At 38.7% G+C, this 14565-nt stretch overlaps 1 protein-coding gene across 3 annotated transcripts in view; it reads right to left on the bottom strand.

Moving 5' to 3' along the window:
• The window catches only part of LOC148010530 (hsp70 nucleotide exchange factor FES1-like), a 56690-nt gene extending 44552 nt beyond the window's left edge, over positions 1-12138 (bottom strand). For 2 of the 3 annotated variants that reach the window (XM_087671976.1, XM_087671977.1), the window contains exon 1: positions 11790-11928. Coding sequence is in view for 1 of the 3 variants with exons in the window: in XM_087671974.1 (XP_087528100.1) it covers positions 11790-11923 (134 nt within the window). In the remaining 2 variants the exon portion in view is untranslated. Of the gene's footprint in view, positions 1-11789 lie in introns of all 3 variants that reach the window. The other variant, XM_087671974.1, reaches the window with a different exon arrangement.
• Between the last annotated feature and the right edge of the window lie 2427 nt (positions 12139-14565).

The following is a 14565-nucleotide window of genomic DNA, read 5'->3' as shown; positions in this document are numbered from 1 at the left end:
AAAATTAATCCACATGTTAAGTGAGGTTTCAAAAATACATGTCCTCATAACATATATTAACATCAATGGCATCATAACACATGTTGTTGTCCATGGAACTAGATGTAAACCATTGAAAACTTAGCATAATCTAATCTAAACTGATCACTTGTTGATCTGAGAACTAATCACAAACTATTGTAAATGTGACCCCAAACTGATCACAAACTCATTTCAAAAACTGATCAACAATCAATACAAAACCAATCCCAAAAGTGACCATAAATGGTTCTCAAGCTAATCAAAAATTGACCTGAAACTTATCAAAATTTTTGTCTCAAAATTGAGGCAAATTTCATGCCAATTTGATCATAAGCTAATACAAAAGTATAGTTTCAGTGCTCATACTCATCTGCATACATCTCACAATGACTAGTACGCTAAGTAGTGACCTCATGGCAAACATACTGTCAGTGCAATACCTTGGATGCATGCTAAATACATCCAAGATCCACTACATACGACAGCTGTCTATAACTGGAGAAATGGAAGCGCTACATCTCCCTTGAGCATCAGGCAATACTCCGGACCCTTGCTCTCCTAAACCTGATGGAGTCCGAACTAAAGTCAACTCTAACTGAATAACATCTAGGTAAAGCTACAACAACTGAGGATGATCTGCCAAGTCATCTAGCTTCTCAACCTCAAGCTAAATTTCAGTAGACATATCCTCTAGCACATCACCATGAAAAGGCCTCAACAAACTGGCATGAAAGGCATTATGTATCCACCAAAGTAGAGGTAATTTCAGCCGATATGCAACAATGTTGATCTTCTCCAACATTTGGAAGGGCCCATAGTATCTCATACTCAACTTCAGATACAATTTTTCTCTTCCTTTCATCTTTGTCAACCTTGTCTTTTCAAAACACAACAATACATAATCACCCTTTGCAAATTGCAAAGCACGTCCGACGATCAACTGTCCTCTTCTGCTTTTCTTGCAATCTCTGAAGTGCATATTTTATCTTTGCATAGGCTACATCCAAGTTTTCCACATAACGATCAGCTTCAAAGATCTTATCCTTAGTTTGCATAATAGGCGGTACCTTCTTGCCACCCTTAACCACCTCAAATGGAGCTTTGTCTATAAAACTATGCACTGCATTGTTGTAAGCAAACTCAACCAAGGGCAAATACTCCTCCCACTATGTCTTGTGTCTGAAACATAGCACCTCAAAAGATCTAACACTATGGAATTTGCATCCTCAAACTGACCATCTGTCTGCAAATGGAAGGATGATGAGAATTTCAACGTAGTACCCACATTCTCAAACAACCCCTTCCAAAATAAATTGATCATCTAAGGATCTCGATCACTAATGATCAACTATGGCCTACCATGATACTTAAAAATGTGCTGCAAAAACAATCATACAATATGATCAGTCTTTATTTTTTTCCTCACAAGAATGAAATAGGCTTGTTTGCTAGACCTGCAAATGATAGTCCATATCCCATCATTCCTTGTAGGTGTCTTAGAAAGCTCAAAAATAAAGTTCATTGCAATGCTTTACCAAGGCCTATCTGGAATAGACAAGGGCTGCAACAAACCCGATATCTTTTGCCTATCATGCTTTGCTTTCTAGCATACGATGTATGTCTTAACAAATTGTTCTACATCATGCCTCAAAGCTAGCGAATTAAAAAACTGCTTCACTACCTTGACCATGGCATCAATACCTTTGTGGCTTGCATACAGAGAAGCATCACTTTCAGCAATGACTCTAGGCCAAGTACGAATTTTTTCATAAAGTTGTTAGATCTTCATCATGTTATCTCAATTGATGGCATTTCAATTGATCTCGAAAAGATTCAAGTAGTATTGTTCGGGACCATAAGGCAAGTAAAATCTTTTTATAGATTTTACTAGATTTTTTTAGAAATTCATTAAAAACTATGCTCACTGAACCATTGACACCTTTGCTTAAGAGTATCTGAAGCAAAAAGAAGCACGTTGTCGTGCCGCTACGCATACACCGTGTAAAACAAATCTAAAGTGTGGCTTTCTTATTGATTTAGAGAGCCAATACCATTTTAGACATTAGTGTTAGTGTCCATGGTTCAAAAATATTAGATTTTTGGACAAGTTTCAGTTAATTTTTGATATTTTAGATATTATATCTTGTCAAAATCCATAAAACTGTAGACAACTTCTAGATTATGATAACATGTAAAAGAAAGCATGTAGCTTTCAGCTAATTTGAGAGGATTTTATGTAAAAAGAGAGATTGGCAAAATCGCGCAATGCACGATTACTGTTTTCAAGCAGTGAACAGCACTCTGAAGTGGGAGATGAAGGAGTGATCTGGCAGAATTCTGGTCAAGTGTCCTCGTATTTTACCCCCCTTTCGGAGCCAATGGAAGCATCAGATTGGCGATCTGAGCAGCATAGAGAAAGGTATTATTTTATACACGTTTTTGTCTATTAGAGTTTTATCTTCTCAGAATGCAAGAATAAACTGGCAGGCTTCATCTCTATTAGTATTCTTCTACATTTTCTAATTCTTTTTGGGAGTATTCTTTTACATCTTCGATTTCTTCAAACCCCTTTTCTTCCGTCTACTCCTCTCCCTGAATATGCCTTCACCCTATTGTCTCTTACCCCCGTAGTGGACTTTCAACACCAAACACTCCAACACCATGTTAGGGAAAGTTTGTGCTATCATCAGAGGTGAATTCCGAAAGATATTTGGGCTGATTTGGGGCTGATATCTTCAACCATATTCAAAGAATTAGCTACAGCAATATTCTTTTAATTTATTTATTACTCTACATAAGACATCTTGTCAAAATATGCAAGTATTATGTGCCCCTATGGCAAGGCAATGTTTGTAAATCATTCATAGATGTTTTGAGTTAAATTAAGAGGAGCTTTTTCTCTTATTTCTTGGCTGTGGTAACTTATCCTTATTAAAAACTCAATTTGAAGCTCTCTTAAAGCAAGTCTCTTTGCCCTACAAGCCTTGTAATTGGCTCATAAGCTTTTGTCCCTAACAATCTACATTGAATGTAATCATGCAAAGTTTATTCATGCTGTGGCATCATATATAAATGATGGGATACAGAGTTGTTTATGATGCATGACAGCATATTATACTTGATTTTATAATTTGTGATTGCTCTTACAGTCAAGAAAACAAGTTTGATTTGAGTTAGAACTTATGAGCTAATACTCTTGTGATCTTTGCTAAGAACATGCAATTGGAAGCTCTATTAGCATCTTCAAGAACTTGGCTTGAAACCTTTAACCCTTCTCTTATCTCTACCATCTCCAGAGTCTAAGCTCTTGAACCCCATACATTCTTCTCTCTCAAACCCCTGTGATTGACCGTGAAGTACCTCTTGAACCTTTAAACATTCACTGTAATCTACTTATCTCTTGAAGGCACATCTCCATCTATCTTGTCCAGTTTTCTTGCCAAACCCTTGTGGTGACCTTCAACCCTATGCATTGCAACAACGTTAGTCCACTAGTAGTTTGGACTAGTGAGCCCAATCAATGTTTTCGAACATTGACATAGTCGATTGCCATTGCATCAATGTTGCGGATTATCAATCTGAATAAACCTTTTGAGGTTCATACGAATACAAGTGACTATTGCTTAGATGGTGTTATTTATCAAGATGGCGAACCTGTTGTATTTTGAGGCCCATAAGCTCGCGAGTGCCCAACCACATTATACCATCCAAGAGAAGAATTATTGGTGATCATCCATGTGCTTCAACTATCACGTCATTATTTGTAAGGCATCCGGTTTATTATTTGGACAAACAATGAAGAAATACCCTAATACAAAAACATCAATGAAAGCATATGGCAAAGCATAAACTCAGAAAAACACAGTTACAATTAGAATAACTCAAAGACAATGGACGCAGTAGAATCTAAATGAATGACTAAATACTAAATATACAATTTTTCATGCAACAAACAAACCATACAAAAATGAAAAGTGTACCCCGAACTCTCATGTCTCAAGGATTGAGGCAAAGGTATTAAGTGGAAGAGTGTATTGTACTTCTGACAAATCCCAAAACGAAGCAAAGGCAGCCTCCAAATGTTAGACACCCACAAACTCAACAGTGTATGTTGCATCTGATTGCAAATGGGCAATGTGGAGAGAGGAAACTGCAAACACAACAAGCTAATAATGGCGTGGCTAGTTGACTCTAGCAAGGATGACAAGCATGATTACATGGCAATCCGTACAACAACCGCATAGCATAAACGCAACAATTCAATAGGTCACCAACTATAGCGATATGGCTGATCAACAAACGCAACAGAAATTGATGTAGACTATGCAATGAAGGTTGGGAGCAAGCACTCAATGGATGTAGACACCAACAGAAGCTTTGGTTGAGATGTCCTCCACGAACAGGATATGGGTAACAAAGCTAGAGGACCTGAAACCTACAAAAATGAGATTGTACGGAATAAAGGGCCATATCTATTTATAAAAACTTTCGAGACCTCATATTGTGCACTATTTTAAAAACTCTCTCAAATTGAGCACCATTTTAGAAATAATTAAGCATTTTTGGGGTTGTTTAATAGCTAACTCAGCATGTAATGCCTATATTAGCTCAACACCCCCTCTCAAGCCCAAAAACTAAACTAGAAAGAAAGGCAACCCAAAGTTTTTTGTTTTTATGGGTTTTGTTTACCCCAAGCATCCCACCCCAAAGCAACCAAGGTTTCAAACAAATGGTGCACAAGGGCTGCACAATAGCCTATGAAGACTACAAAGGCGATTGTTATCTTATCAAAGAGAGTCCAAATGGTCACCCCAAAGAGGCCAGCATTTGATTGACACTCATTGTCAAAGTGACTAGCCTTCTGACAATGTTAACAATACAAATTTTTCTTCGGTACATTCTACTACCCAGGCTTTAGAGATGACTAGGAATTTCCTTGGGTCTTACTAGTTTGATTTGGATTTTCATTTTAAGTTTATTTTTTTATTTTGATTTAATTTTTATTTTATTTATCCTTCCCTTGTTGCTGCTCTTGAAAACAAGCAATGAGAGTCCCCTCTACAAAGGTCAAACTATGAAATTGATCAAACAACCGAGCATAACATAGTAGCTAACACTCAAACTCATAGAATATAGACATAGTGGGCTGTGAGATCACCTACTACAAAAAATGGAAGAATTTTCTCAGCAGCTTATTTAGAAACAATATGACATGATTGTCCGAGGACTTAAGAGCCCTAATAGTAGAGAACTCGACGAGAAGGTGATGATACTCCGTGCACTTGACTTTCAAGTCATCCAAGTCAGTGATTTTAAAGTTTTGAAGCTCATGATCCAAATTGATAAAACATGTCGTATCTTGAGCGACATAGCAATCAGTCAAGTGTCCCCAATATTCGAACACTAGGTCAAAATGTTGAAGCTATGAATAAAATTCAAGTAATAGCCCTTGCATTAGCTCGACAATAGCAAAGGCATTCCTAGACTTCCATAAGCGTACACCTCATATAGAACAAGTGTGGGATCAAGTTGGGATTCCAACCCTTACACAAGATACCATAGATTCTAGAAGTCCGTGACATATCTCATCAAATTTGACCAAGTAGTGAAGTTTAACCCGTTAAAACAAGTCTCATCAAATTTGACCAAGTAGTGAAGTTTAACCCGTTAAAACAAGTCTTGTCATTAAAGGCATGTTTGGTCGATGAGGAGAAAGAACCATGAGATGTCAGATAATGAAAATAAGATAGAGACAATGGAGGGGGATAAGTAGGAGAGCAAGGTGGGTAGGTAAAAATAGGCCAATAATCTCCAATGGATGCTGATTGATGCAGAGGCATTGAAACATGAGTATTTTCACAATGTGTCGATGGAGGTGGAGGCACCGCAACATGTAAGCCCTGTCCAATGGTCAGCTTTTACTAGAAAAAACTATACTCTTCGAGGCTAATGGACCGATTTTTAGTTTAAAGAGTTTCTTCATCATAAGCATCACTAATATCATGCATAAAAGAAAAAGTAACCTCAAAAGATTAAGAATTGGTAGCATGAGTACCTGACATAGGAGTGCATAAAGGTGAAGAAGTGTGTGGAAAAGATGAAAGAGATGAGGATGGATATGATGACAATAGAGAGGAAAATGATTTGTACTCCGTGCCAGTTTCCACATCAAGATAGCCAATCCATTGTGAAGCTTCCGTCCTTCCTACAAAATCATTAGACCGGTATACCGAATCTAAAGAGAAAAACTTAAATATACCTTCAAGCTATTGTTGAACTTGATACACGAGGATGAGATCATATTTGGCTTGTCAGAGCTCCTATGGTCTATGGACTCCACGGTAGTCTGAACACTCTCCAACCATGTCACATAGAGAAGCAAGCTGTGAAGCCCACTCCATCATGTGTCTCATGCTAGACTGGAGAGCATTATGATGATATGGTGAAGATGTGTTCAAAGCCATCTTGCCCTCCTATTGTTCTTGCTTCTTTCAAAGGGCTTTCAAATTAAAAGCCAAGGTTTCATAAGAAAAAGCCTTGCTCCGATACCATGTAAAAAAATACCCTAACACAGAAACATAAACAAAAGCGTACAACAAAGCATAAACTCAAAAGAACACAATTACGGTTAGGATAACACAAAGACAATGAATACAATAGAATCTGAATGAATGATTGAATATTGAATATAGAATGCTCATGCAACAAACGAGCCATGCACGAAAGAAACCTATGCCCTGAACTTTCATGTCTTCAGAACTAAGACAAAGGTGCTACGCAAGAGAGTGTCATACTCCCGACTGATCTTGAATCACAACAAAGGCAGCCTTCGAATGTCAAACACCACCAAACACAGAAATGGCAACCTTCGAATGTCGGTATCTGCTAGTGGTAGACAAACAATGTGGAGAGAGAGAGAGAACTGCAAATGCAGCAAGCTAATGTTGATGTGGCAAACTAATTGCAACAAAAACGCATATATGATGACTTGGCAAGCTAACAACAATAAAAACGCAAATATGATGACATGGCAATCTGTCTAACAGCCACAAATCACAAGCATAGCAATTCAGCAAGTCGCCAGCTATGATGTGGCTGATCAACAAACACAACAGAAATTGATGTAGACCATGTGACGAAGGCAGGAAACAAACGATTGATGGAGGTAGACAGCAACAAGCAACTTTGGCTAAGATGTCCTCCACGAACGGGGTGTGGGCAGCAAAGCTAGAGAGCCTAAAACCTACAAAAACAAGTATGGGATGAATGGAGGACAGCATACCTATTTGTAGAAAATTTTAGGACCTCATACCGTGAACCATTTTAAAACTCCCTTGAACCGCGAGTCATTTTAGGGTTTTCATTAATTAAACATTTCTGGGGCTGTTTAAGTGGCTAATTCAGCATATAATACCTATGTTAGCTCAATACAAACCACCATATATTGAAATACATTTGTGATCAGCCCAATCTCCATGGCCTCAAGGCAAGATGGGCATGTTAGCTCAGCACAAACAACCATACATTGAAATACCTTTGTGATCAACCCGATCTCCATAGCCGCAAGGTGGGATGGGCGGAGCTTATGCAAGAGTTTGACTTCAAAATTCACTATAGAAAGGGGCAACTAATATTGTTACCAATGCTCTTAGTCGAATTCCTGAAGTTAATGCCTTATCCTTCTCCAAAATCTTGACTAGTTTCTATCTTTCTCTCAAAGGGCGTTGCCAGAACAATCTTCTGTTCAATAAGATATGGCAACTAGTTCGAATAGACCTAGTAGCTCAAGAAGCTTTGGCAATCTAGATGCCCAAAAGCTAGCTACAGAGAGAAAGATGGCAAAAAAGTATCCCGTGCATAATAGATTGCTTTTTAAACAAGGCAAAGTGTTTGTGCGCGATGATCAAGATATCCACAAGAAAATTTTATATGATGATTGGTGGACACACTGGCATACACCGGACTTTGGCCTTGGTTACTCGTTACTTTTATCGGCTGCATATTAAGACTATGATCGAGTCTTATGTGCATGAGTGCCCACAATGTCAACTTAATAAAGTTGAATGACACAAACAAGCAAGGATATTGTATCCTTTACAAATTCCCGATAGAAAGTGGAGTAGCACTTCCATGGATTTTATAGAAGAATTGTCTATAGCAATCGAGATTACAATGCAATCTAAATTGAGATCAACTGATTGACGAAAATAGCTCCATTCATTCCTACAAAGATGATAGTGAAAAGCCACAAGTTGGCTTGTCTCTTGGTCAAACATCTTTTAGACTTTACGGTTTGCCCAATGAAATAGTTAGTGACAAGAATCCTAAGTTCATTAGCCATTTCTGGTAAACAATCCTCCAAAAACTGAAAACTCAATTGTCCATGTTGTCCTCAAATCATCCTAAAACCAATGGATAGACCGAAGGACAAATCAAACCATGGAGAATATGCTATGTGCATATGTCTCTCGTAGGCAATCTAATTGGAAGTGTCATCTTCCTCAGATTGAGTTTGCTTATAATAGTGCTAAACATTCAGCTACTGGTTATAGCTCATTTAGGCTTATATATGGTTATAGGTCGAAACCATCGATTGTCACTAGGCTCCAAGTAAGGGATTGTTGTGAAAACGCGGGGGGGGGGGCCGCAAAAACGGAGGCATTGTTGTGAAAATGCAATCCATAGTCGACTTTTTGCACCATATGCAAAAGATATTGACGACTGCTAGGGAAAGCACTTAAAAGTCAAAGAACTCTAATTCAATGACTATGAGCAAGTGCTATAAATTATCTTTGAGGTATTGTGGTCATTTCTAGATAACCAAGAAGATAAGTAGTATATCCTATAAGTTAGATTTACCTTCATAAATTTGAGTTCACCCTGCGTTCCACATGAGTCATTTGAAAGAATGATTGGCACAAGACGAAGTGATTGTTCTAATTGAGAAGGTCCTGCAACTTGAGGATACTACTCATTGTGTTCCACTCGGACTCAAATTGGTTTTTAATCTTAGGATTGATTGCCATGTTTTATGCTAAACAACATCATACTCCTCAATAGCTCTAGAGGGGCATGAGGGTTTACCTTAAAAGTCCCAAAAGACTCTAATTCAATGACTACAAGCGAGTGCTACAAATTATCTTCAAGGTATTGTAGTCATTTCTAGATAACCAAGATAAGTATCATATCCTATAAGTTGGATTTACCTTCAAAAATTTGAGTTAACCTTGTGTTCCTCCTGGGTCATTTGAAAGAATGTTTCGTACAAGATGAACCAATTATTTTAATTGAGAAAGTCCTACAACTTGAGGATCCTACTCGTTATATTCCACCCAAACCCGCATTGGTTCTTAACCTTAGGACTAACTACTACATTTTATGCTAACCAACATCATACTCTTCAAGAGCTCGAGAAGGGCATGTGGATTTACCTTAACAGTCCCAAAGGGCTCTAGTTCAATGACTACATGCAAGTGCTACAAATTATCTTCAAGGTATTGTGGTCGTTTATAGATAACCAACAAGATGAATAGCATATCCTGTAAGCTAGATTTACCTTCAGAAATCCGAGTTCACCACATGTTCCACATGAGTTGTTTGAAATAATGATTGATACAAGATGGATAAATTACTCTAATTGAGAAACTCCTACAGCTTGAGGATACTACTCATTATGTTTCACTTGAACCCAATTGGTTCTTAACCTTAGGACTAAACAATTCTATTGGACCACTTATCCCAAGTATTTGGTCGAGTAGAAAAACCGCCCAAAGGCGAAGGCTACTTAGGAGTCAGTGCGTTTGTTGAAAAGTCATTTTGCTCACTTCAACCCCAAGGATATAGCTGAGGACAACGATCACTCATAAGGAGGTAAGTGTTACATCCTTGGACATCCTAATGGGGGCTGATAGCATTGGTCACAGTAGTCATGGAGTAACTTAGTACGAATGCACTAAGAACACTTCAAGGTTAGGACATCTGATCATATTTATAGGACTCAAGGCACATTCGTTGTGTGATCACCACTCTTGGACTCTTGGACTCATAATGTCCTACAACAATTTTAAAGTGCTATATTGAAAGATAACCTAATGCTCATAATCTATACAATGTAATGTAATGATCTAAAGTCATGGCTCAAAGTCCACATGCTCGAGATTCACATGCTCTTCCAATGTCATTAGAAGGAACCAAGTATTGTGTTAAGAGCCCTTGCATAATTTCATATGTAGTGGGTTACTCCTTGAAGATTGCCCTGAGTGGAAGGGCGCAATCGCCAACTCCATGGGAACTAATCAACTCATACTCATGCTGATGTGCAACAGCATAGCAATCAAAAGCTATACATTCCCCAAGACAGCATCCCCCATGCTCCGCAAGGTCAAACAAAGAAGAATAAAATAGTAACTGATACAAATACCTAGATATGACGTCCCTAGTCACCAAATACCTGAATGTCGATAAGGTCAAGGATAGCACTCATCTCTCTCACTGTCATGCGCCCTAGGAGTGTGGCTGCAAAAGCTTGAAAATTTTAGATTGCTCCGTGGCTGTCCAATGGAGGTATAAAAGCATACTCACCCTATTCCACCCTCTATTTTACAGAGCACCTAATGCGTGCTGGTCATGTTGCACCAAACACTTACAACACAAGGGCCTGGACTACCATAGAACACAACCCCCTGACAGAAAAGGTAAAGACATTGACAGGCTTCGTGTGGGAGAGAAGAGAAGGTTAATCACAGCAGCCCACTTTGCTAAATCATCTCCAACATGAAAGGTAGGCTGCACAACTTTAGGGTGGGCAAATCTCTGCAGAGGCAGTGCGTATGCAGGCTTGCAAGGAGGGTATCTCCTCTGGCCCACATGTTGGTTGCAAAGGAGAAGATGGCTGTTGATCCTCCACTACTGCCAGCTGTCACGAGATTCCATGTTCTCCTCCATTATCCAGTTCATTCAGGTCATCATGTTGTCAATCAGACAAAACACAAACCTCAAATCTTTAGTACCTTGAGCACCTTCTTGAGACTCCATCTGTATGAGTCATCATTGGAAGGTCTGCGACTGTTGGGAGGTCTCCTGATCACATAGATGTCTAAAAGCATAATATTAGAGTAAAGGGCGGTTTAGCAGCAATAATCAAGGCATAAGAGTCAAGAACTATCATGAATGACAGAAATCACCAATGGGATGAAGGCAGGAGAAGGAAATAACAAGGGAATGAATAACTATTGATAAATATGCACCTGCATCTGCGTCAAAGCCATTCAATAAACCAAAAATACACAGAACCAATAATCATTTTCCGTTCGTGTAAAATGAACCGCAAAAAGATCAAAAACCTTCAAGATTTACAGAAGAAGCTTTAAAAGCTCGAGCTTTATAAAATTTTCAGTTACTAAGACAGTAAGTACATGTAATATTATTCAAAGTCCCCTGCAAATTTCTGAATTAAAAGAGTTTTGTATTTGCTACTACAAGTGTGTTTGGTTAACTGTAAGCGTTCCAAGTTCCTACAACTTTTAATGCAAGTGTTAAATAAATGCAGGGGAGGAGATGGTAAAGTAACAGGAGCAAAACAAATGGCATACAAAACAACCATGTACCTGCATCTAGGTCGACAAAAGCCGCATCATAACACAACAGAAAAAAACCAGTGCAGAAGTCGGATGGGGTACAAACTTTAATCGCACAGCTCGTATGTGTGAGAATGATACAATCAGTCGTCAGTATGTGAGAGGTCCATACGTGAAAAGAAAGAGAGGAACCTGATTGTACGAGAAGACGCGGTTCCGTCTGAGTGAGAGAGACTCCATTTGAGAAGCCCCTGCCAATCAGGTCCGGAGGAAGAATTGCCCGCGGGCGGGAAGGAGGCGGTAGCATCTCCCGGCTCGTCTGCCATGGCTCCGTTAACAACGAAATGGAGCTGCTTCGTGCTAGCCTTCTTGCATTTAAACGACTGTGAGAGAGAGAGAGTGTGTGAGTGTGTGTGTGTGTGTGTGTGTGAGAGAGAGAGAGAGGGGGGACGAGAGAGATCTTTGGGTTGGCACGTAGGAGCTTTCTCCCTAAGGCCTAGAAGGGGAGAGTCCAGAGTCCACACCTCTCTACCGAGGCCCAAAGGTGTGACTTTTTCCGTCTTAAAGGCCTCGAACTTTCAAGCACATAATATTTTGTTTGCCACCAAAGTACATTCCTAAGGCCTCCATCAAGCTTAGTGCATTCATCAACTTATCCACTTTAGTCTTCACATTCCTCCTCATTTGTAGTTCTGAAGCTGAGCAACGAGAGAAACCCTGTAAGGATATCCCTGCCTAACAAGCCAGCCTTCCCACCACCATCACACACCAATCCTTGATCGTAGGTAATAGAAATAATTGAATACTTATGCCTATTATGAACCTACTTTGTAAAAAGGCCATCGTGACTATGGATTTGGAGCCGTGAGAGAGAGAAAGAGAGCGAGAGATCTCATAAAAAAGCTTTGAATATTTTAAAATGCATCTTAGACTTTACCTCATATGTGTCATACCACAATCACATAAGAGCAAGCACAAGTGAGTAGGACTATCATTAACCCCTCCTCACCTTGTTAAACTTGTGAAAAAGTATGATTCTCTAAGAAGGGCTAATGATGTAGGGTCCTTTTTTTTGTGTGTTGATAGCTGCAAAAGCTAATAAGAAAAATCAATCTCATTAACACAAAGGTTAAACAACAACTCATGCAAACACTGCCTTAGTGGAGTTTTGCTGACATTTTATTACCCCTGTTACAACTTGTGCAACAAGGCTCTAAGGGCTTGCTCACTTTACCTGCCTAAGCCTTAAACTTCCAAGTAGATGAGAATGTTTTCCTTAACACGGCATTGCATTTCCAAGGGGCTTGCTTCCCATACAAGAAATCTCCAACCAATACGTTGTTTGGTATTTCAACACAAAGAACAAGGCGATGTGATTGCAATTATGTGAGACATGTCAATTGTTAAGTGTGACCCTAATACTACTGACCTTTAAGTGTGACCCTAATACTACTGACCTTTTTATTATTGTTGAAGATAAACGAAGAGGAAGATGGCAAAAATGAAGAGAAAGAGGAGAAACAAGGTAATTAAATCACTGAAGCATGCCCCTTATGGAAATACCAATAGTTTACATGAGAAGAGATTAATAGTCTCATCCCAAAGGCGATGGCCTAGTGTTTATGCTATAGCTTGTGATCGTGAGGTTATGGGTTCAACTATTTCTAAGTGTGTCACTTAATTGGACATGTTTGATCACATGGTGTGTGTATAAATCTAGGCACTTGCCCACTCGAACACTCAATTGGTTCTTCAAGTCCCCAACAATCGAGCTTTGCTATTCGTTCAACTTACAGGAGATCTTATTTGCACATAACGAAGGAATGATATTATGGTGTTTGCACTCTCTCAAATAATATTTATACATTTAAAGGAGTTGCCCCTCTTTTCCACATTCAAGTGTTTGAGTATGTGCTATCTCAAAAACAAAAGTTAATTATTTTGCAAGAACGTATCACAAACGACAAATTCTTAAATGAAACATGATGTTGGCAATCCAAGTTACAAGTAGGTGACACCTCCATTTATCAAATGGTGTGGTGGTACATAAAACGGACATAAAATACAAAAGTTGTTATGACCTACCATGTTTAAGATATGATATCAAAGAAGAGTGCAAAAGTGCATGTGAGCATTGCTTTCATGGTATTTTTCTCTTGTTCAAGTTTGTTTGTGGCTTTGTTTTTTCAAAAGCATTGAGTGCTTGTTACTCATTGCTTGGGCTTGATTATTGCTTTTGATTGCTCGTTAGTTGTTGCTTATAGTGTATTTTGTGATGTTTGAAGTTGGCATAATCATCATATATTTTGTGATGCTCGAAGTTAGTAATGACTCCCAATGTTGTAATGGAATCCAAATGAATTTGCATGAGCTTCTCATGGTAATGGTAGTAGGATATCATGCTCGATGTTGGATCTATGTTTCCCATTACTTAGAATATGGGATGTATTTGATTCTCATGTGCTTTAGTATAAGGTGTTGATATCTATCTGTCAATATATTCTATCTATCTATCCATGCTATATTATGTTAGTTGTAGCTTTGCTAATCCCCAAATCTTCTTCCTTCTACCAAACCTACCATTTCAAAAATTTCACACTCTCTTTGAGCTAGCAAATTGATAACTTAAATTCAAAGACATGTCATTTCTCTCTCACTCCTTTTTTTTTCATAATCAAGTGGTTGCCCTAGTGGTAAGCCATTTGTTTTATTAATCCACTAATTGTGGTTCAAATCCCCTTTTTCTATACCTATATTAGATCACCGTGTGGAATGTAGGAATTGAACCCAATACCTTCTCATCACTACGTGTTTAGCTTAGCTAACAAGTAAAGTAGTAGCCAACATAACACCCAATAGTAAAAAGACGACACAAGCAACAATGTAGCAAACTGCAATGGCAATGGAGCTTCAAATGGTGGACCGTAGGTGTAGTGTTAGACAATGGAGGCAAAGAAGGGGTGGCAAG

The sequence above is a fragment of the Lygodium microphyllum genome, chromosome 29, assembly GCF_053477565.2.
Source record: "Lygodium microphyllum isolate KBCC chromosome 29, Lygodium_microphyllum_v1.1.10, whole genome shotgun sequence".
Lineage (NCBI taxonomy): Eukaryota > Viridiplantae > Streptophyta > Polypodiopsida > Schizaeales > Lygodiaceae > Lygodium > Lygodium microphyllum.
Note: the sequence above shows the minus strand (reverse complement) of the source record. Positions and strands in the feature narration are given on the sequence as shown.